Raw genomic sequence first — 24,564 nt, 5'->3', positions numbered from 1 at the left:
TTTCAGAGTATCTTTAGGAGACCCTCCTGATGATACCACCCAGGTTTGGTGAAGTTTGGTTCAGGGGGTCCAAAGTTATGGACCCTCAAAAGGGTAGCCTAATCTATTAGCTTCCGTTGGAAACAATGGGGATGGAAGCACCCACTTTGGGGATCCATAACTTTGGATCCCCTGAACCAAACATCACCAAACCTGGCTGGTGTCAGCAAGAGATTATCCTGATGATACCACCCAGGTTTAGTAAAGTTTGGTTCAAGGGGTCCAAAGTTATGGGCCCTCAAAATGTAGCCCCATCTACTATTAGCTCCCATTGGAAACAATGGGGGCACCCCCTTTGGGGGTCCATAACTTTGGACCCCCTGAACCAAACTTTACCAAACTTGGCTGGTATCATCAGGAGTGTCACTGATGATATCCTGAAATTTTAGTGCCGCTAGCCTAAAAACTGCGCCCCCTGGTGGCCGACAAAGTAAAAACCCTAAAATATTTTAAAAATACAGCTGACTCGTGTATAAGTCGAGGGGGGCTTTTTCAGCAGCAAAAATGTGCTGAAAAACTCGACTTATACATGAGTATATATGGTAGTTCAATTCTGGGTTCAATTCTACTGGGATTAAAGTAGTTTTCTTTAGCAGTGGGTGAACTAATGCCAGCTTCAAGACAGGAATGACCACCCTCTCGCTCAGGAAAGCATTTATTGTCTCTGGACCCTGGCTGCCAGCACTACCACCACTCCAAATGTTTAAGCACCCAGGAGGATCAGCTCAGTAATTTGAGATACACTTTTCATAGAAGAGAAATCATTCATTCCAATTTCTTAGCTTGTCTTAGGTCTTCATGTATTTTTTCCATCATGAGTCATTCACAGTATAATCTTAAACAGAGGTATACATTCTGAAGTTTGTTGACTTCAGTGGACTTAGAAGGTATAACTCTGCTTAGGATTGCACTGGCTCCAAAAGACTTCCATTTTATCATATATTCATATATATTCATATATTCACATATATCCATCAATAAAATTCCTTGCCTAATGAATATTATTATAAATTCCTGAATCTGTAAAAGTGGAATGGCTACATGAAGATATTAATTCAGAAAGTAGGTGGGAAATCCTCTGAAAGGGACAGTTTCTTTGCTGCCAGATCCTCCAAATAGGAGATATGTGCATATCAAATGGCACATATGCAATTGTCAGTAGCCCACCTTCACTTTCAAGGGAGCATGGTAAGCAGTGACTCCCAACACCAAAACCCTTTACACTATATCTGAATACAGTTTATTTCCTATCAATAATTATTTTATGAAGAAAGATATGTCTGGGCTCCTTCTCCTCAAATCCTTAAAATTGCAACATTGGGAAGGATAGACTAAGGCCCCTTCCGCACACGCAAAATAATGCGTTTTCAAACCACTTTCACAACTGTTTGCAAGTGGATTTTGCCATTCCGCACAGCTTCAAAGAGCATTGAAAGCAGCTTGAAAGTGCATTATTCTGCATGTGCGGAATGAGCCCTAGTATGTATTTTTCAATGTGCCACACATCTCCAAAGTGACCATAAGAGAAGGAAATGAAAGGCTGAGATGGTATTTTCTTAAAACCCTCTTCAGGAATTCAGGGAAAATTCAGTCAAAGGACATCAAGGGGGAAACTTGGTTCATACACAGCATATCTAAAAGGTTATTGTCTTTATCCATTTTATCCCTCAGGGACCTTCAGTGTAGCATCCATGAGCATCATAGCGCCTGCTGACACTATTTCTGGTACCTGTCAAGTGTTTTTAGAAAGTGGGTGGAGTTCCAGCAGGGATTCTGAATGGTAATTGGCTATCTAATTGGCTGTCCAGATTCGAATTTGGCATCAACTGCTACCACACTGTTGGTTTTATTCTCTCACTCCTCTGTGTTTTTTTAAAGTACTCCTCTTGTCTCTTTTACTTTGTCATACTTTGTGTGTGTGCCTTCTGCGGTAGCCATTTTGTCATTGATTCCTCCATCCTATGCCAGAATTCCAAAAGTACCCACAGGCTTTAAAAGGTTGGGGCTCCCCATTTTTAGAGCAACACATGACTCTGAAGTCACTCTGGAATGTCTGCAAGTGGGAGAGAAGAATTGGATGATTTCTTTAACTGGCTGAAATCTTCTTAGTCTTATTTCCATTATTGCAGAGTTGGTTAATTACAGGAGGAGGTATACAAAAAAGGTAATTTATCATGCAATTATTCTTCCCTTTCCTAAGTAATATTAAAGTGAAAGAGGTGACCCCAAAACCTATATAATCTTACATTTTCTCATTAAAAGCAATGGCAGGTAAAGAGCTAATAATATTGTTATTATCTACAGCTTTGACTAATAACAGTATTAGACTTTGAGTCAGTTTTACTGAGATTTAAGTTTTGCATTATTGCAAAGAACAAGACCTTTCCAAATGCATTAAAATATTTAGAATGTTTTATTAGAACTCCAATTACCAGACTAAGTCTTTCCACAAATTATGATAACTACAACTTTTAGCACAACAAATGGGTAATATGCAGTAGTTCCATTTTAGAATGCCTGGTTTTAATAGAAGCCAGGTTCACATGGGCGTGACATCTCAGACAGGCTCCTTTGCGGCACTTATGGAATCTTTAAAAGCATTAATCCCTCCTTTGGCAAGCAATCCACTTAAAAAAATTAATAGTAAAGGTCAGTCTGCCTTTACAAAGAACAATGAAAGTGAGCTTAATAGTTTTCCCCGCTGAGAGTAGAACGTAACTATTTAAAACATAATTAACAATAGGATGTCAGTCACCGATTTTACTTTTTGCCTGATTTTATGTCTGGGGAATTTCACTGCTCCCAATTAGCTTTAATGGGGGCACCGCACTAGTTATCAAAGTGACAGCCTCGACCTGCAGGCTGAAAGCAACTATACAACAGTTTAGAAAATGAAGATAAATAGCAAAAGTGCCACCAGAAATAGGACACAAGTGTTTTCTGCGTGTCTATTCATGTCTTAGATGACAAAATTACAAATGAAGATGACTGTGTCATACCCAGGATACAGCAGACAGGCTAGTCCAGCTTCCTTGAATAACAAGTCTCTGCTTATACAGAGTTTCAGGGTTTTGGTTCTGAAATTTGGTGTTCCATTCAGAATATTTATTCATTTCATCTAATATAGAGAGAGAATGAAATATCAAATTGTGTGTGTGTGTGTGTTTCTTTGCCTGAGACACGCAGTCCAAAGGTTTAAATAAAATGAAAAGTTAACTTTTATTCATGGTATGAGCATAACATTGAAGAAAGGAAAGTAGAAATTACATTTCACTTCCATTGACCTATTGAACTGTAGTCCTATTCTTGCAACTGGGATTCTTTGGTTACAAATTGATTATTTTCAGCCCAGTATAAATAGCTCTTCTCCACAGCTTCACACAGTCAAACATCCTTCTTTTCCCTCTCAACTCCCCAGCTGCTAACTCCCAACTGCTGTCTTAACTACCCTTTTCCAGCTGTCTCTCCCCAGTATTTCATCAACTCTCTTTTGTAGCTATTAGGGGGAGGTGGAATCTAGTCTGTTGTCACACCCATCAAGAAGTTTCACTGTGAAACAACATGAGTTTTTTTAATAACATTCCGGGGCATTTCAAAGAAAACTGTGTTTGCTGCATCTTTCTAAGGTTCATTTTCCTTTCTGTTTCTGTATTTTATTCTGCTATTGTTTATCCCAGATACTTGTCCCTTAGATATAAAATATAGAGCACCTTCTAAACAAAAAAAACAACCTCTATTGCAAATTTTAAAACACAATGGCGATTAAGCATGCATATTGAGATGAAAGAATGGTGAATGTTTCAATTTTGGTAATAAAGTAAGCTAATGACCATGCTAATTTCACAGCATTTAGTTCTGCTGATTCAGGTATAAGTACACCCAAATGCCCTTGAAGGTAATTTAAATTTGAATTTGTATAAGTACACCATTTACCAAAAATATTGCAAAGCTATTGTACTAAATTGAATGCTATGAAGGGGGAAAAGAGGTCTAGGCTTACAGTTTTGAGAAGCAACCATTGCTGGTTTCACCTATTTTAATTCAGAAAGTTTTTGATGATATAAATACAAATTCTAGTAAAGTCACAGTACCAGCTTGTTTTACATTTAAAGTTTTATACCAAATTTCCCAAAATATCAGCATCAAACTTAAAATAATTGAATTATTGAGTTAGAAGATACCACAAGGGCCATCAAGTCCAACCCACTGCCATGCAGGAATACACAAAGCACTCCTGACAATTGGCCATCCAGCTTCTTTTTTAAAATCTCCAAAGAAGAAGACTGCACCATCCTGTATTCAGGAAATGTATTCCACTGTCAAACAGCCCTTGCTGTCAGGAAATTCTTCCTAATGTTTAGGTGGAATCTCTTTTTCTATACCTTGAATCCATTACTCCTTACCTAGTCTCTGGTGCAGCAGAAAACAAGCTTGGTCCCTTTGACATCCCTTCAAATATTTAAACATGGCTATCATGTCACCCATTAACCTTCTCTTCTTTAGACTAAACATACCCAGCTCCCTATGTCTCTCCTTGGAAGGCATGGATTCCATATCTTTTAACATTTTGGTCACCCTCCTCTAGACTCGTATCTTCTAGATAGAGAAGAGTTCCAGTGTATCAGTGGGTGTGGGGTTTAGGGATGTGTTTTAAGTTTACCTCAGTGGAGAGTTTATATTTTATTTGTGAGTGTTTGTTTAATGGGAGTGCTCAATGAGTGTACTGTGGATAAGTACCTAGCATATATTAGGACCCTGTGTGTAGAAACTATAAGCCAGTACTATCTAAGATTAAGGAACTGTACAAACTGAGTAACATCTATGAAACCAACTTCTAAACTGAACTCTAACTGAACAATCTTAAGTACTGTGCTGAAGAAATAAAAACCTCTAAACCTCTATGCCAAGCTTTTGTGTGTATATTTCTCTTGCATCCTGCCTTATTTGCCTCATCCATCCATCTCCAAGTTATTATTGCTCCCTTTCCCATCTCTTCTGTTTGTTAAATAAATCTGTGTTACTGTTTGAGTTTACTTCTGCCTCAGTATATTTATTTTAGTGTGCCTTAGTGGGGTGGGGGGTGCTTTGAAAGAAAAACGGGCATCCTTTGCCTTCTGGAGTGTGTTACAAGGCTGGTGGAAAGTGCTTTCTACCTTGCATGGGGATGTGTGGAGACTCGTTCCAACAAAGACACTGACACATACTTGTTGGAAAAGAAATCGGCCGCAGCCCAAATTTATTAACATATAACAAAACTTTGAAGCTGGGCGAGCATAACAGAGCACATCCTGGCCCCCAGGCAGCAAACCGCTGACCTGGTTATAGGGCAGCCCCAGCTGACCCCTTAGGCCCTTCGGACAGAACCCCTGTCCGGCACATCCCCCGAGGGAACCGGAACAGGAAGTTACTAGATGCCACATGGACGCAAACCCAATTTGTGACACCCCTCCCTGCCGGGCAGCGAGCTCTTGGCACGGCCCCAAGGCTTGTCTTCAAGAGCTCTGACGCCACCACGGACCTCATATGGAGGCCCCCATGGGAAGGTCCGGCATGCAAGCTACTGCCTTCCCAAAATAGGATGTGCTCTTATGCCCAAACCGCCACCGAGCTGTTAAACCAACAGCTCCCGCCCCAGCTTCAGCAGCCCAGAGTCACACAGCTCAGTGCGTGCCGCAAAGCCACTGCAACAGAGCACATCAGACGTCATTTTGCTCAGTGCGTGCCGTGAAGTCACTGCAACAGAGCAGCTCAGTTTCCCTCAGTGCATGCCGCAAAGCCATTGCAACAGAGCAGCTCAGTGCATGCCATGAAGCCACTGCAACAAAGCATATCAGAGCATAACCAACATCATTTCACCAGATGTCCTGATGTCAATCTGATAAGTGTACTCTATCGGGCAAAGACAGCGCACCGAGCGCATAGGATATATCACTATGGGGAATAACATCCCCCCTATATCCTGTACAACCCGGGCTGCGGCCGACAAGCCTTAACCTTGGCTTTGTTTTCCCTGGTGGGAGCAACTACATCCCTCCAATTCCTCTGTTCCGATAAGCACGACCCGACAGCGCGGTCTTTGACGTCTTACAATGCAGCAAGCTCCAGTCAGGCTCCATGAGGATCCCTCCAAGTCCTCCGTTCTAGTAAGCACGACCAAACAGCTTGGTTTTTGGCATTGTACAACGCAGCAAGCTCAAGTCAGTCTCCATGAGGATCTGCAAGGCCAGGAATGCCATTCTCTCCCACTTGTAGCACAACTCCATCAGGGAAGCCAAATTGAAGGACGGAATCCCGCAACCAGGGGAGTAGGGAACACCACCTCATGGACTTCGCTGCGTAACGACCAGCCCAGGACAGCACACTGTGGCCCACCAGCCAAACTCGGTAACGACGCACCGATGGAACTATAAAGAGAACAGAGTTACACAAAAGGTGAGGCCAGATGTACACATGGAAGGCCAAAGACTTCCAGCGGCCTCCAGCCTGAGTGGTCTGTAGCTGGAGTCTAGTCCGTGTGGTGGCCCTCTTGAGAGGCCGAGGGTGCCGCTCCCATCTGGAGGGAGTGGGAACCAAACTGTTCAGAAAGAAGACCCAGAAATCACAAGCAACGCCGCAGAACAGCTGTGAATTGATATCTGGACACTGCTAATGCAGTCATGTGAGCCACCGGGTTGGCTCCAAATGCTGCCTGCATGGATGAATGCAAATGCAAAAACAGGAAAGCAGGACTGCAACCCACTATACATTTGTAGTGTGGCAAGGGCCTTAGTGAATAATAGATCTTCTTCCTGCTCTGCCCAACAAATTAAAATTTAATAAAGCAACCATTTAAATATTTCCAAAGGCTTGGAGAAAGGTAATCTACTCTTTGTTCTTGCCAAGCATGTCAATGACTCCCCATCAACCATGCCCATGTCGACCCTTTTGAAAGGCTAAAGGGGCTGATGATTTGGTGAGCGGGGCAACAAGTTCACTGCCCGGAAAAAGCCATAAAAAGGCCAAAGCAGCGTTCTCAGGAGCCCCTTTTGTAATGGGCTGCCTATGGTCTTGTGGCCTAGGGAAATATTGCTGCCAACTGACCATGGCCCTTCAGGCTTCGGGAGTGGGAATGGCCCAGTTTTCGGCTATTGACTGAAAACTACTGAGCAGGATGATGATCCCATTAGCTGCGGAGCCCTGGCCAGCGGTGGACCACATTGAGCAGCAGTGGCAGCACATCCCGTCGCCAACCATACTGCCCGAATCAGCTGGCTTAATGATGGAATCCCCACCGAGGTTCCACTTCCTCTGGATCGATGAGGCAAACCAACCAGCCTGAGCCGATCCACACTCCAGTTGGCTGAAGTTTTGATAAGACTAGGTAAAGAAAATAGAGAGAATTGAGGCTGACCATTCACCTTGTCAACTAACTATACCCTGCTCTGGGGTGACTGTCCTCTGCCACTGCCAGGAGCCCTTATGCAGGAGGAACCCATTCGAAAAAAGCCGCAGTGATAAAATTCCAAGCCAACACTAAGAGTAAAAGCACAGAACCATGACCAGGATCGAACTTAAGTATAAGCAGGATCAATACTTATCCTGGAGTCTACTTTAAACAGCCGGTGCTGTTGAAGTGAAGAGGTCAGAAAAGATTGGTGTTCTGGCACTTTCTCATTTGAATAAGACGTGCGATGCAATAAAATAAAACAAAATCTACCATCTAAATAGGGGAGACCCATCCCTGGTGAAATTGCCTGAAATAGCTGGCCACTGAGCTGGGACCACAGCTGCCTCATTGACTGGAGCATGAAGACCCTGTGGTGTGGTTTAACCCATGTCACCAGATTCAGCGTCCACCTCTCTTTGCTGATGTGGTTTGCCCTGCCAGCCATCGTGTCACCCTGGTCCTCTTAAGCAGAGTCATAGTGTGTGACTGGCCCAGGGTCACAGCAAGCTTCCCTGGTGCCAGTGGGGGTTTCCATGTGGTAATCCCAGGTCTTAGCCCCATACCTGAACCCCTGAACCATGCTGGGCAGTTTGGAACCAGCCAGCCAGATCACCAGATTGTTGTCACCAATCACATATCGGCAAAATACATGGCCTGTGGCACTTCCCTTTTTTTTTTTTTTTAAAGGTGCTACCTCCCATTATGATGGAACAGGGAGAGGAAGACTGAACCCACTACATCCAGTAATCAAGTACTAAAGGGGGAGGAGACCTGAAGGAGTCCCCTACTGCCACAAAAGGCCTCCTGGCCAAGCAAGATCAAGAGCCCCCCGGGGATGGGGTGATATATCAAGTTGAAAATAAATAAATAAATAAAATTAAATAAAGCCCACCAATACGTGGCTGATTTGGAAATGCCTCTGGCTACTGTTGCCTTGGGAGCCAGGGAGCGGGAACAATCCATCTGGTGATGAATTAAACTGTTGGCAATATCCATGTTGATACCTGGAAAAACCAGCCTTTAAAAAAAAAGAAATGCCAATTAGTTCACATAACAACACCACTCCTGGGCTAAGCGCCCAACCCTTACCAAAGTGGCTGGATTGTCTGACAAACGTCCATGCCAAGCTAGGCTCTGACGGTATTATATTGTGGTGCCATAGTGAACACTGATGGCCGAAAGTCGTATGGTCACCCTTGGATTTTGCAAGCTGGGCCTAAAGGCCCTTTAAAGTGCTACAACCCTGCTGACAAGTTTGGGTGCTCTAACGGGAAAGCGCATCCATGACCGCTTGAATTCAAGCCCATAAACAACACTTGTCCTATAAATCCAAGACCTGTGTAAAATCCAGTGAAGACACTTTCCCAACAACTTGTTATAAAAAACCTAGAGTGTCGCTTAGTAGGCACAGAGGGATGATCACTTTCGATGGATTTCTGCATGGTATAATTGTCTACATTGAACCATATATAATTGGCTTAATCAGCAAGGAATCTGCCCAACCAGAGTCAGCCCCAGTTAACCTCCGAACTCTGACAAGCCAGCTTTGGCTTAAAGAATGGTCTATTTTAATAAATTTGAATCTCCCAATGCCCCCTCAAAGGCACATGTCAAGTCCTTTTGCTCACCACCAGTTATAAAAACTGCTGAATTACAGTCCCTTTGTTTATCAACTTCTCTTGCTTGGCATAGTGGCAGTGTGCTCTTTTGCCTATGTTCAAAGGAAGAGAACGTACCTACCTTGTGACAGGTAGAAAAGAAGTGGGCAAAGGGCAATCAACTGCTGAAATCCTTTTATCATCAGGATGCTTAGAAAGGTTTTGATAACTATTTTTCAAAGGCATAGTCATGATGCATGGCTGCCCAATATGCATTTCAAAACATAAATGACTAAACCCCTACAAGTCCTGCTCGTTTACATTACTGACTTCCTTCCAAGTGTTGGGGTGATAGGGTTGCCATCTCTAGGTTGGAGAATTCCTGTAAATTGAGTTGGGGAAAGGTAGGAACGAAATAGGTTCTAATGCACACAGCATCCAACCTCCAAAGCAGCTGCTTACTCTATAGTTTAGAGATCAGCTGTAATTCCAGAAAAGCTCCAGGCCATAGCTTGAAAATGGCTTCTTGTGGGGAGAGTGGAGGCCTGACCACTATGCCCTGAAGGTACGGGTGGACCTGCCACATCACCCCCGTCTAGGCGACGAGCCGATTTACGCTCGCCCGCGGAGACTTATGGATCCACTTGGTTTCCTGAATGCTCTGCGGGACCCTGAACCCGCCGGCACGCTCGATGAGCAGGTGGAGGACTGGAACTCCCGGCTCTCCGATGCCATCGATGCTGTTGCTCCCCGGCGTCCTCTACGTCCCCGCTCACGGCGCGCTCCATGGTATACCGAGGAGTTGCGCCGTATGAAGCGGGAACTTAGACGTCTAGAGCGAGTGTGGAGGAAAACTCGCGACGAAGCTGCGCGAACATCTTATAGGACGCTTATGAAAGCCTATGAGGTGGCGACGAAGGAAGTGAAGAGGGCAGTCTTCTCCTCCCTCCTCGCATCCGCTAGCTCTCGTCCAGCACAATTGTTTAGTATAATTCGGTCATTGACCTCCTTATCGGAGAGATCGGTAAATGCTCAATTGAGCAGTAGCTGTGAGGCATTTATGAGCTTTTTTCATGGATAAAATCGCCAGTCGCTCCGCCATGACCTTCCATCCACGTTGGCTACAATTAGTGAACTGGAGACTCCCTTGCCGTCTTCAAGCCCTTGTTTGGCCCAGTTTTCCCTGCTCTCTGAAGCTGCTGTCGACAGAACCTTAGCTGCTGTTAGACCTACTACCTGTCCTCTGGATCCGTGCCCGTCCTGGCTTGTGAAAACCTGCCAGGCGGAGCTACGACCCCATCTGTTGAGTATAATCAATGGCTCCCTTTGAGCAAGGAGTCTTCGGATGGGCTGAAGGAGGCAGTGGTCTGCCCACTCTTAAAAAGACCACCATTAAATCCGAGGGATCTGGCCAATTACCGCCCGCCCTCGAATCTTTCGTTTCTGGGGAAGGTAATTGAGAGAGTGGTGTTGGAGCAGCTTCAAGGCTTTCTGGATGACGATCGGCTTTTGACCCTTCCAGTCCGGCTTCCGTGCTGGGCATGGACGGAGACTGTTCTGCGTCGCTGTCACAGATACACTCCGTATTCAGCTCGACCGAGGCGGATCGGCGCTGCTGGTGTTGTTAGATCTCACCGCAGCGTTTGATGTGGTCGACCACGACCTTTTGACCCACCGCCTGGCTGCCTCTGGAGTGCGAGGCACTGTCCTTCAATGGATTGTCTCGTTTCTCCGGGGCCGGAGTCAGCAAGTGAGGTGCGGGGATCAAGCCTCCAGGAAGTGCTCAGCTTCAATGCGGTGTACCCCAGGGGCACTTTTATCCCCGCTGCTATTTAATATCTATATGCGACCTCTTGCTCAGCTGGTACGGAGTTCGGGCTGATTTGTCATCAGTATGCAGATGACACACAGCTCGTTCTGTTGATGGAGGAGCAACCGCGCCCCTGTGGCTCTACAGCACTGTTTGGAGGCGGTCGCTGGTTGGTTCGCGGCAGAGCAGGTTAAAACTGAATCCATCGAAGACGGAGATCCTCTGGCTTGGCCGTGAAGGGGGGGGGAGGGTCTTTCCAGCCGCCGGTGTGAGAGGGGGTCATTTTGGCGCCGACCCCTCCGTTAAGCAGCCTGGGGTCCACCTGGATTTGTCTCTATCAATGGAGATCCAGGTGGCCCATACAACCCGGGCTGCTTTTTCCACCTTCGTCAGGCCCGACGGCTGGCGCCCTTCCTCTCCCAAGCGGACTTAGCCACTGTGGTCCATGCAACGGTCACCTCCAAATTAGACTATTGTAACTCGCTCTACGCGGGCCTTCCCTTGCGTCTGATCCGGAGATTAAAACTGGTCCAGCATGCAGCAGCAGCCTGCTGACAGGCAGCGCCACCTGGGCACATCCAGCCAATATTGCGCCAGCTGCACTGGCTCCCGGTGGAATTCCGGATCACCTTCAAGGTGCTGGTATTGACCTTTAAGGCCTTACGCGGCCTGGGACCGTCGTATCTTCGGGACCGCATCACCCCATATGTCCCTGCGGCCTCTCCGATCAGTGGAGGCCAATCTACTGGTGGTCCCTGGCCCCTCGGCGATACGGCTGGCCTCCACACGGGCCAGAGCCTTTACAGCTCTGGCCCCGGCCTGGTGGAATGCTCTTCCTCCAGCTGTCCGGGCCCTGCGGGACCTTGGTGAGTTCCGCAGGGCCTGTAAGACGGAGCTGTTCCGCCGGGCCTTTGGAGGGACCAGCCGTTGATGGTGCCCCCTTCCCCGGCCCTGATACCGGGGTCAGCTGTCATCTTAGACTCGCCACTCCTCCCTTTTGGAAGGGGGTGGGAATTTTTAGATCAGAACGTGGGATGCTGTTTCTCCCCCCCTTTAGGGGAAGGGATGGAATTATAATAGCAGACTGCTGAATGCCATCTACTCTTATTTTTATTGTAACTTATTATATTACTGGAAATTTTTACAGTTCTCGCTGCTTTTAAATGTTTTAATTGCTTATATTGCCTTCTTCTATGTTGTACACCGCCCAGAGCCCCTCGGGGATGGGGCGGTATATAAGCTCAAAAAATAAATAAATAAAATAAATAAATTTCTAGCATGAAAGCATTATTTAAGCCTCCCCAGCTCAAGCAGAGCAAGGAATCAAACCTGGTTCTCCCGATTACAGTGCACTTTTACACTACACCACGCTGGATCTCTCCATCTGTAATTTGAATCTGTGTCATCCAGAAAATTACAGTGCACCTGCTCTTAACCACTACACCATGCTGGATCTCTCCATCTCTTATTTTGAATACCTGCTCTTAACCACTACACCACGCTGGATCTCTCCATCCGTTATTTTGAATCTGGGTCAACCAGAAAATTAAAGTGCACCTGCTCTTAACCACTACCCATGCCGGAGAAAATTACGGGGCACCTGCTCTTAACCCCTACACCACGCTGGATCTCTCCATCCGTTATTTTGAATCTGGGTCATCCAGAAAATTACAGTGCACCTGCTCTTAACCACTACACCATGCTGGATCTCTCCATCTGTTATCTAAACGAAGTGGCAGGCACTAAGGAAATAAGATGGCCCCTTAAGGGGTAGCCTAAGAGGACCTAAAATGGCTGCCCACCAGGGGCTTTGGGCCCTGTGGGAAATAAGCCTGCCTGAAGAGCCTCACAGGCCTTTTTTGAGAGTGGCCGCCGCTCCGACTCGGCCACCACCCTGCCTGACACCGGCTTTGGGAAACATCCCTGCTTCCTAGAAAGATCCCCGCTAACGGGGGGGGGATCGCTGCCCGAGCATCTTTAAATTGCCGAAGAGGCCGGTCCCCGCCGACGCAGCCCTTTATAGGCTGCTCAAGGCCCCTGTCATGTGCCGGCACCCGGCCACGTGACAGCCTCAGTCGGCCGGCGGGGAAGGAGGCTTCCACTCGTTCCTCCCCCCTTGCAATGGCGCCTCCAGGCTGAAGCCTGGGGCGCGATTTATGCTTCCATCATTCTGAAGTACCTGAGTACCTAAAGGGAAAGAGGCAGGGAAAAGCTGAATGAGTGCTTTCCCTGCCTAAAGAAGTGTAGAAGGTATAAGGGGTGCCATTGCAGTAACTTTTTCTCCCTCTCCTAAAGTATTAGAAATTTAGGGCATCTTGTGAAGATTATTGGCAAGAGATTCAGGATGAACAAAACACTTCTTTACACAGTGAGTGATTAAAATCTGGAATTCACTGCCAGAGGATGTAATTATGGCCACAGACATAGACAACTTTCAAGGAGGATTAGATGGATTCATGGATGATAGGCCTATCAGTGGCTACTAGTCATGGTGATTAAAATGCTCCTCCATATTCAGAGGCAGTAAACCTCTGATGCTCTGGCAGGGGAAGCCCTCAGCCTCAATGCCTTGTTGCTAGATCTCCAGAGGAAGTGGTTGGCTACAGTGGTTGATTCCCCATGGGGAAATTCTATCTAGATCAAGTTTGTAAAGAAATCGGGGTTTCAACCTCCCCACCGCGTCATGTATTCAGCAAAGACATGTAGGCCTGTCTCGGATTCCAGAAATGTAGCAGTTCCCACCATCACACAATCTCCTTTGTGGGTCTCTCCTGATTGGCTGTCATGCCGTGTTGGGGTGGGACCTTTTGGGGGCGGGAACCTGAGGTTCAATCATTTGCAAGGATAAATGTTTAGGCTTTTAAGTGGGTTTTTGCTCGTTTGCAAGGATAAATGTTTAAGCATTTAGGCATTTGTTTTCACTCGTTTGGAAGGGTGAACAGTTAATCGTGTAAGTGGTTTTTTGTTATGCTAACCAAAACCCAGAAGAGGCTGCACGCACATCGCACACAGAGCTAATTGGTTGCTAGACTTGCATCATGCTCCACAGCGGGGAATTTTAAACACGGATTGAACCCCCATTCCTCCCCACGAAACTAGATCGAAAGGATGCTAAGGAGAAAAGTTGTACATGCAAGCAGGTTCTGCCAGGACAAGGGATAAAGGGGAGAACGAGCACCAGAAATGGGATGAATCCCTGTTTGTCGCTCAAGCAGTGGGGAGTTCTTCCTGAAACCTGGTTATTTCGCATGAGTATCACACGATTAATTGACCGTGGGGAATCGACCAGTGTGAGGCAGGATGCTAAACTAGATGGATCACTTATCTGATCCAGAAGAGCTTTTCTCATGTTCTTAAGAAATGGAACAATCCAGTTTCATTATCTCATTTACAGCCCAATCCTATGGGGGTGGGCGAATCACATCAACCATAAACAGTAGAGTGGCTTGAGTTTGGATTATCACATGGCTAAACTATGGTTTTGTATGACATCCAAATTAAGTCAATGAGTATGTCGGGAGGAAGGTATGAATATCCAAAATATTATGAAGGAGTAAAATCATCTTTTTATATTTGCCAAATAGGTCATGTAGAGAAAGAGAAAAAAGGGATAAACTGATAAAAGGCCACATAATATTCCAGTCTATTGGGAATACTTCTAGCTACTAGCCCTTCATTACAACCTTTAGTAAAATCACTTTGCTATCAAAAATGGCAAGATGCTTTAATTTCAGATAATTGTTCTCTGTTAATGGTTTCCAAGATTGAAATGCTTCTGCACATCCTTGAAATGACATGACTTTCATGTCATGCCTTGCTCCTAAATTCTTGGCTTATTTGTGTGCAACGCAGATATACTTAAAATGAATCATATGTTCTGTTTTGGCAAGAGATGGAAGCAACTTTCAAGAACATCCAGTATCTGAATATTGTAATGAGGGAAGTGATCTCACATCACAGGTATTATTGAATGCTGTCAACAATGTGTCCTTTATTGCCCTCATCTCAGCAATAGCATTAATTTAAAAAATCTAGGGAATTGCTGACCATAGGCTTGTTCTTGGCAAAAATATACTGACTATGCTTTTATACCACAAACAGGTGATGGGGGGATGTGCAGAGGTGGCCAGAAACAGTGCTGCAAAGGCAGAGCCACACTATCTCTAGGGGGACTTTGGGCAGCACAGAAAGAAAATTAAGTGTAAATCCCTCTAGCCACCCATAGAACAAGTCTGCAAGGCCGGTGACTGGCATTCCTGGCCTGGAATGCCAGTGGCTCCAGCCCTGCTTCTGGCATCTGCTCAGATGTCAGTATATTCCATGGTGGCCTGGACTTCCAGGTTTGCCCACCACAGAACTGTGATGTTTTTGCTCCCTCTGCTGGCATGAGGGGGCAAAAGCTTTGGCACAGCCCTCTGCTACTCCCACAGCACAGCTCCTCCCCCATCTGGACTGGGCTGCCAGACTTCCTAATTTCTGCCATATTAATTATTGCCAGGACTTCCCTGGCTCCATGTATGTGAAGTTTTACACATAATTTTGTATCTTGTGGAGGAGATGGAGCACTCTAACCATCTTTGTGGTTTCTAAAGGAAGTTTCTACTTCTTGTGATTGGTGGGATGGTTAATTACATCCCACACAATTTTGAACCTAGTGTGAAGAATCTAGTCTGCCTTTGTATATCATGAAGCACATTTCATTTCCTCATAATTGGAAGGATTTTTTTTTGTCAGAGGGCTTTCTTTGTGAATATGCTGTTGCCATATTTTAAAATATATTTTCAACTATGACAGCCTGAAACTTTTAAAAAAAACCCACCATAGATCCTCAAGATTCTGCAAGGGGTTTTGCATTCACTGTAGCATTAGGAAAATATTTACACATGCACCTTTACTACGTGCACAGATATTGCCCTAAGAATAGTTTTGAAAATTAACAAATTTTGCATAGTATTGATTTACATGGTTTTTTCCTGAGTACATTTTTAGGATTTCCCTGGTGCAGACCTTTCTCTGCTTCAATGCAAAACAAGAAGAAAAAGGAAACTAGTGATCTGTGCCATGTCCTCTCTTTCTAAGCTCCATTCCATTTTATATAAAATAGTCCTCATGGCTGAGCTCAGTGTTTGATTTCAACATCAATAACATATAGTTTACGTTCTTTTAATTTAGGTAATTTTAAAATCTTTGCAGAGTGAAAACATGGCATGCAATGTGCATAATTTAGTTTTAATGTGGATAACAAGTCTTGTTAGCATAATTCTCCTTGGCAATACATTTGGATTTCTTTGGCATTGAATTCTACTTGGCCTGATTATTATAGCTCTGTTATTTAAGAGAATTTTGATGTTGTTTTCCTCTGCAACAGAACAATTGCTTCTTAAATTAATGTGTTCAAAAGCATGTAGCCTTGGACATTGTTGGATCTTTTAGCAGATGTTTCTTGTGGAAGCAGATCTTTCCTGCCTAGGTTTCTCCAATTTCAAAGAAGTGGGGGCGGGTGGTCATAAAAACAAGGGGCTTCTGGAAAGAGACAACATCAGGTAGAATTGCCTTTCTCACCTCTTGCTCCAGTGGAGATTCTTGTGGTAGAGGAAAAAAGAGATAGCGGCCATGTCACCTGATTCCTCTTCTTACCAAGCCTCCTGTCCCACATTTTGCCCTAGAACAAGCTTTTCAGAGCTCACTGGAGGCTGCTGTGGAAAAGGCAAGGCAGGAAATATTTGCAGCCAATAGCACCTTTGTGCTTGAAATTCATAGGATCCAATCCATTAACTTTTGCTGATTTGTCCTTGCTCACTAAAACTCTAACATCATTAAACAGTGGCTTTGTTCTTTATTCCAGGTCATGGATTATATGGAACTTTTGAAATGTTGTCCTCCTGGAGGAAAACTAGAGAAGACCAACATGTAAAAGAGAGAACAGCAGCTGTATTTGCAGACTCCATGCTCTCCTTCTCTCTCACCACTGCCATGTACCTGGTTACTTTTGGAATAGGTGCCAGCCCCTTCACTAACATTGAAGCAGCCAGGATCTTCTGCTGCAATTCCTGTATTGCAATTTTCTTCAACTACCTCTATGTACTCTCCTTTTATGGTTCCAGCCTCGTGTTTACTGGCTATATAGAAAATAACTACCAGCATAGTATCTTCTGCAGAAAGGTACCAAAGCCAGAGGTATTGCAAGAGAAACCTGCTTGGTATAGGTTCCTTCTGACAGCCAAATTCAGCGAGGACACAACAGAGTCAGAGGAGACAAACAGTTATGAAAGTCACCTTTTGGTGTGTTTCCTCAAGCGTTATTACTGTGATTGGATAACGAACACTTATGTCAAGCCTTTTGTAGTTCTCTTTTACCTAATTTATATTTCCTTTGCCTTAATGGGCTACCTGCAGGTCAACGAAGAGTCAGACCTTAGTAACATTATAGCTACTGCGACACGAACCATGGAGTATACTGCTGCTCAGCAGAAATACTTCAGTAATTACAGCCCTGTCATTGGGTTTTATATCTATGAATCAATAGAATACTGGAACATGACCGTTCAAGATGACATGCTAGAATACACCAAGGGGTTTGTGAGGATATCTTGGTTTGAGAGCTACTTAAATTACCTTAGAAAACTCAACATATCAACTGGATTACCGAGAAAGAATTTTACAGATATGTTGAGAAACTCCTTTTTGAAAACCCCTCAGTTTGCTCATTTTTCAGAGGATATCATTTTCTCCAAGAAGTACAACGAAGTTGAAGTTGTAGCCTCTAGAATGTTCTTGGTGGCTAAGACAATGGAAACCAAAAGAGAAGAGCTTTACCGCCTCCTGGAAACCTTAAGAAAGCTCTCTCTCAAATCTAAGGTTAAATTCATTGTTTTCAACCCCTCATTTGTATACATGGATCGTTATGCCTCATATGTGGGGGCCCCTTTGCAGAACTCCTGCATCAGTGCTTTATTCCTGCTCTTCTTCTCTGCATTTCTTGTGGCAGACTCTCTCATCAATGTATGGCTCACGCTCACTGTTGCCTCAGTCGAATTTGGAGTTATAGGTTTTATGACCTTGTGGAAAGTAGAACTGGACTGTATTTCTGTGTTGTGCTTAATTTATGGGATTAATTATACAGTTGACAACTGTGCACCTCTCTTGTCAACATTTGTCCTGGGCAAAGATTTCACAAGAACTAAATGGGTAAAGAATGCCCTGGAAGTGCACGGGGTAGCTATTTTACAGAGCTACCTCTGCTATATTGTTGGTCTGATTCCTCTTGCAGCTGTGCCTTCAAATCTGACCCGTACACTGTTCAGGTGCTTGTTTTTGATAGCATTAGTCACCTTCTTTCATTGCTTTGCCATTTTACCTGTGATACTGACTTTTCTCCCGCCATCCAAGAAAAAGAGGAAAGAGAAAAAAACTCCTGAGAACAGGGAGGAAATTGAGTGTGTAGAAATGGTAGATATGGATAGCACCCGAGTGGTTGACCAAATTACAACCGTGTGACTAGTTGTTTATTTAGTTTTTTTTCCTTTTCTTTAACCCTAGATTTTACTGAGAGATGAAAAATCATATTGATTATAAAATGAGGCATGGATTTCATTTGCAAAATAAAACTAGAAATACCCAAAGCGAAAGTAAGGGCAAGGGGAGAAAAGAATTTTGTTTGAAGCCAATTGATTGGCCTCTATATAAAAAGTGCACAGCAGAAACTTTACATGCATTGAAATAACAAATTGCAGATTTCCTTTTCAGTTTGGTTGGTGCCTGAGATAACTGAATAGTAATGGGTTACTAAATTATACGTTGCTGTGTTTACCCTGCAGAATCTGCTGCTTTTGTGGCAGAGTTCCCTCAGATTGAAAGGTCAACTGTCAAGACTGAAGGAGCATTGTGTACATTTTGGACATACCTTTAGAAAACTTTCAGAACAGCAATAACTCCAATGAGTCAGCTATTATGGCTCTTAGACATCCCATTGAACTTTCCTTTCTATTTCTTTTTTCTTTTTATGAATGGAAACATATATGCAAGTTTGTAAAACATACAAAAAAGCCAAGCAAATTAGGGTACATAATGGTAAACACAGCAATCACTGTCACCGCAGGGTTATGCTGTTGTCGCCTTCCTTTCTGAATTAATAGATGTTTTGAAATGCAAGTAATCCCCAGTATATTTTAAATATAACATAATTTTGTAGTGTTTTTTTAAAAGAGAGAGTATTGATTATATGCATAAGGCACACAGCCACACAAATCATTCTGCTTCTCAGATAAAAATCCATTTTCTGAACATGTTTCCTCTCATTGAAGAGATTCTGTTTACCAGTGTTATACTTTGTAGCACTAACTTAAACTATGCGAGATGATCTTACAGCAGCCTAAAGAAGGGATATCTTAAGCACCTCTGCCAAAATCCATGAACAAAACCTCAGTTGCCTAATTTCCTCAAACAAATAAGAGCCTTCATGCCAGGCCACCCACTAGTAATGCACTCCAAAAGGATCAATGAACAGCTTTACATAACATGCAACATAGATCCTCATCCCCAATTCTCTTCAATAATCCATGTTATATACAATAGACACTTGGAAATGAATGGGACTACTAACTAAGTGATGACTTCTGAACAGTGAATGCTGTGAAGTCCTTTCAAGGCCATGTTTTAAGCAGCTACCCTAATGATGGACCTCAATAAAGCCACGTCCTGCCCTGAAAAAATGTCATTGTTATGACATGCCAAAGACAGGCAGGCACCAATTTTACAGATAATGTCCCTGCAGTGATTTATGCCAGAGCAGTAGAAATGTTAAGAATCTTGTCTCATTGGTATATTTCCTTATACTATCTAAAGCAGTGTCAATATCTGTGATATGGAGAAAACAGTATTACCTTTCCACATATGCACTTTACTACATACAAGAAGTTATGATGGACTTTAATAAGGGAATCAGCAACCAAATCTTATGCTGCTACTTCAGTTGATGCAATGATTGTGCCACAGCAGATGTGGGATGCTTTACCATGATACTTTCTCAAATCCATGAAATCCTTAGTACAAGCAGTCAGCAGCTGTGCAGCATTGCCCCAGTAATAGGGAGGCAGTCTTGGTCTGCCAGCCCTTTGTACCTAACACCACTGATCTGCCTCCATTGCTGTCTTTTACTCATTCCATGGTCTACCTTGAAAAAGCCTTTAAGTCAGCAGCTGCGCACAAGCTGTGCTGGAATAATCTTGTAGCAGACCCACAATGGCTCCTGTTAATCTCACACATGGTTGAGCTCTAAGATTGAGGCAAGATGAGGAGTGGTTAAGCTGACTTGTATGCTGATACTGGTTCCTTGTGTAAATTCCTGTTTGCCATAGTAGAGAATAAGACTGAGATGTTAATACCACAGTTGAGAACTAAAACACATTTCTTCTAATTGAGGGGGAAAAATAAACCTTCAAACAAAGTTCGAATGAGCTTTTTCTTCCGTTACTACAGACTGTATTATATACCCAATGCACATTCACTCAAAGGACCTGAAGAATGCAAAATATTTTTGATAGATGGAAATACCTTTGATAGTTCTCACTAATCAAATTAGGCTCCAGGTGTTTTCAGTAGCCTGTGGTTTGGACAACCTATGTAGACAAACACCTATACCATTTCATCAAAATTCAAACCCAGTAGTACTTAGAAGATCAACACAAATGTTTAGGGTATAAACTTTCACAAGTCAAAGCTCACTTGCTCAGGTATCTAATGGTATTTGACAAACTGAGCTTTGAGTCACGAGAGGTTGTATCATGGGAAATGTTGTTCTTTGAGGTGCTACTGGACTCAAGTATTGTTCTTCTACTACTGACTAACATGGTTACCCACCTATACTATTTATGTAATACACTAGTAAGTTTGATGCATGTTTTGTTTATTTTCAGAGATACATCTTAGGCTTTTGTGTGCTTTGCTTTGCTAGAAGAGCCTTTTGTTGCTCTTGATTGCTATTGCTGTGTGTGAAATTGAAGATGTTTTGTTTCAGTATAAAATATTTTGCCAGACTTTGTATCCCTGCCAAACCTTTATCCTTTCCAAAATGGAAACACACACAAAATTGCCTCCACTTGGCAAATTGTTCTTTGCACAGAACTCAGATGAATATATAGTAGCAACTGGAAGTTGTAATGCAACTTCATTCTTGTCAACCATCAGGGCAGAGGATGCCATCTTTCTTTGGCACAGGACAGGCTGATAACAACAGCAACCAGGCAGACTACTACTCAGGAGAGTACAGTGTTAATTGAACAGGATCATTCCTATCCATGCTCGAACTTTGTAGCAATTCAGTGGTATCAATGAAACTTGCAGCTACCTGGACTGGAAAAGGAATTTGCCCAGCTCACATTGCTCATTCATTTCAGAAGTCAAAGGCCATGTCCCTAAAAAGCTTTAGCCCCTGATATAGAACAAGCTCCTGCACATGCACAAAATATACTGTTAGTGCAAGCCTATATTGAGGTTGAGTCTCAGATACCAGTTGCTGCTCCAATGAAAGCTCATCAGTAACATCATTGTAATATTTTATGTTAGAAATTTTATTTAGAAAAATCTAGTTTCTAATATGAGTTCTCCCCGCTTAGTTTAAAACTGCAGCTGTCTTTTTTTCTGACAATGTCTATAAAATTTGACAGCAATATTATCATAAATCTATTTTTGCATTAGTTGTGTACTTAGCCTATCATATATAAATGGCATAAAGTGGAAATTTGTATATTCCTACTATTCTAAAGGAACAGAATAACCATGTGTAAGAAAGAATGGGATCATAACAGCAAGCTCTGTCCCTACATTACATTGGAACATTAGAGTCTACATGGAGAATCATGCCTTTCTCTGTTTCATTGCAGGGTTTCCAAACAGTATACATGTAGGCTCTGTGCATGCATTTCGGTGAGCACTTCAAAGCACTTCATATTGCCATGTATTATGTGATCTTGTTCAACTTAGATCAGATGATGTTCCATCAAAACATTTATTACTTTATTGAATGCAGCTGATTCACAGTAATGTGCATAAGACAGGTTAAACTAAAACAAAACCAAAAAAGTAAATAAACATATGACATTCCAGCATAAAATCAACTAAAATGTTAATAGTGCAATCTTAAGCAGAGTCACACTCTTCTCAGCCTATTGATTTCAATGAATTTAGAGCGGTTTACACTGTAGGAGTACACTGTAAGAAAGTTATACCAGCAGCAGCAACTGAAAAAGCAGCAGCATTTTAAAAACTTTATGAGACAGGCAAAAATAACAACTAACTGCAGGGGGGAGGCACACAATTAAACAAATTAATAAACACAATTAACAAAAAGACAGCTGACTTTAAACAAAAGCCCTGTCTTTGATGTTCAACAATGGTACCAAGTACAGAAGACAGAATTCCAAATCCAGGGGCAACCACTGAAAATGTGATCTCACTTCTGAAGGCAGGGGATGAAAACAACAGCCTGCAATAATGAATGTTGTGTCCAGGCAGACTACATGAGAACAATATCTAGACCCAAGCCCTATAAGACACCTTGAATTGAGGCCAGAAACTATTAGATAACTGTCTAGTCCATAACCTGCTTCAGCTTTCAATCTTGCTGCTGAATTCTGGACTAAACTGATGTGTCCAAACCATCTTAAAGAGCAGCCACACATAAAGTATTACAGTAACTCTGTCACCACTAGCTGGATCAGACCACTTGAGAATGGTTCACAACTGGCAAGCTAGCTGAGGTATTATGTGCTACAGATGAAATCTGAGCATTCAGCTATAGATCTGGATCTTATAGAATCCTAAGCTGGGAACCTGCTCTTTCAGTGAGAGTTAAACTCCATCCAGAGTAGTATGTTTCCCATTCCATGGTTAGCAGTGGCACCAGTCAACAGTACCCCTGCAATTTCTGTACTGAGCTTGAATGCCTCTGCAGTCTTCTCTGGATTGATCCAGCCCAATACCATATTCAGATACTAATTCAGAACAGCTGATTCAAATGCAGTTGTCATCTGCAGTTAATTCCACATCTCCAGTTTAGCATTTTTGCATAGCATTGGGAAGGGGGGAAATAATTGAACTTTATGGAACACCATGTTAGAACTGTCAAAAAACTGTTTCCATTAAAAAAATAGGTGAGAGCCATCATTGTCTTCCTAACAAGTTCAGACTTTTCTTGCCTATGGGGATTAGGTTTTCTTTGAGTTCATTCTCAGTTTACAAGCATTCTGAATCTCAGGGAAACTGAAGAAAGGAAAACTGGAGCAACAGGAACGGTTTCACCGTTAATGGCCCATATACAAAATGCATGCCCAGCATTTTATTGGAAACCATGCAAATGGGATGAACTCTAGAGCTCAAAAACCCTGAAAAAACTCTGTCCAGCAAGGAAAAACTGATCTTTTTCTAAATACCAACAATATAGCTAAACCTGAAAAAACACAAAGACATGTAAAAGTTTGATGTTTGAACAAAAGGTTTCAGAATGTCTTTTTATCCTGTGAGGGTATACAACTAGACTGGATGCAGAAGTATTAGGGGTTTTTGAAGAGATGTTTTGTGTTCTTCAGCACTGCCTGTTTTGGTTCACCTGCCAATAGGTTAACACTATTCCAGACAATTATTTGGCTCCTTTAGGAAAACAGACACAAATCTATTTTTAAATATTTCATTTTATCTGTGAAAATTTGGAATAAGCTGTGAAAATACACTTTGAGCAATTTTCTGGGAGCTAAAGTCTTGGAAGAAACATATATACAAGCCTCTGAAGAAAAAACAAATTTTGGCATATGCAGTTACTTATGTGATATGATTCTGATTGAGAGATTAAAAGCTACACAGACTACTGTATGTTTGTTGCATGAGTCAGTACATGCCAAGAATACATGCTAAAGTCTGAGAGTGTGACTACTGGATACTTGTTTTCACACATACTGAGCACACACATACATGTGAACCTGCCTTGTACTGTCTCAGACCATTGGTTTTCCAAGGTCAGCATTGCCTATTCTGACTGGCAGCAGTTCTCCAAGGTTTCAGGCAAAGATCTTTCACATCACCTTTTACTTGTTTTATTTTATTTTATTTTTTAAAGGAAATGCTGCAGATTGAATCTAGAGCTTTCTGCATACAAAGCCTGTGCTCTACCATTGACTCACAGCCTATCCTTCTGAAATGTCTCTGCTTGTCCTCCCATACATAGACTTGGGAGAGCTTTATAGTATAGCTGTCTGTTGTAGAAGCCTACGAGACATCTGTCCACACATAACCATAATTCAAATGAGTCAAAGAACTTGGAGTCAGAATATCATAGCTTTTTGGCTTCAAACATACCTTCATTACCTCTCCTTAAAAATATAAATGCTCATATAAACAGAAATGTCTTGTACTATTTCAAAACACTTTACAGTGATGGTACAGATGGACGTGCTTAGGAAATGCCACAGATTTGGAGTCTGCACCAGGCCCTCATCCTGTCCTTACTGCAACTATGGACAATTGAGCACTGGTGGCATTTCTGAAGCTCTCTCCACGTGTCTTTTCTATCAAAGCTGTGGTACTGAAGGAGCCAAGTGCTGATTTCCATATTTTTTCTGGTCTGATAGCACCAAAAATACTCCACCTTTTTCCATCAAAAAAATTCTATCTCAGGCCATTTCCGCGATTTTGCAAGCAGC

General features: G+C 43.0%; 1 protein-coding gene across 1 annotated transcript in view; it reads left to right on the top strand.

The window, feature by feature from the left end:
• Nucleotides 1-23,966, top strand: part of PTCHD1 (patched domain containing 1) — an 89,511-nt gene extending 65,545 nt beyond the window's left edge. Inside the window, exon 3 of the mRNA XM_048493299.1 lies at nt 16,719-23,966. Coding sequence (XP_048349256.1) covers nt 16,719-18,370 — 1,652 coding nt within the window. The 3' untranslated portion in view covers nt 18,371-23,966. The remainder of the gene's footprint in view (nt 1-16,718) is intronic.
• Nucleotides 23,967-24,564: the final 598 nt, after the last annotated feature.

The sequence above is a fragment of the Sphaerodactylus townsendi genome, linkage group LG04 (genome assembly GCF_021028975.2).
Source record: "Sphaerodactylus townsendi isolate TG3544 linkage group LG04, MPM_Stown_v2.3, whole genome shotgun sequence".
NCBI lineage: Eukaryota > Metazoa > Chordata > Lepidosauria > Squamata > Sphaerodactylidae > Sphaerodactylus > Sphaerodactylus townsendi.
Note: the sequence above shows the minus strand (reverse complement) of the source record. Positions and strands in the feature narration are given on the sequence as shown.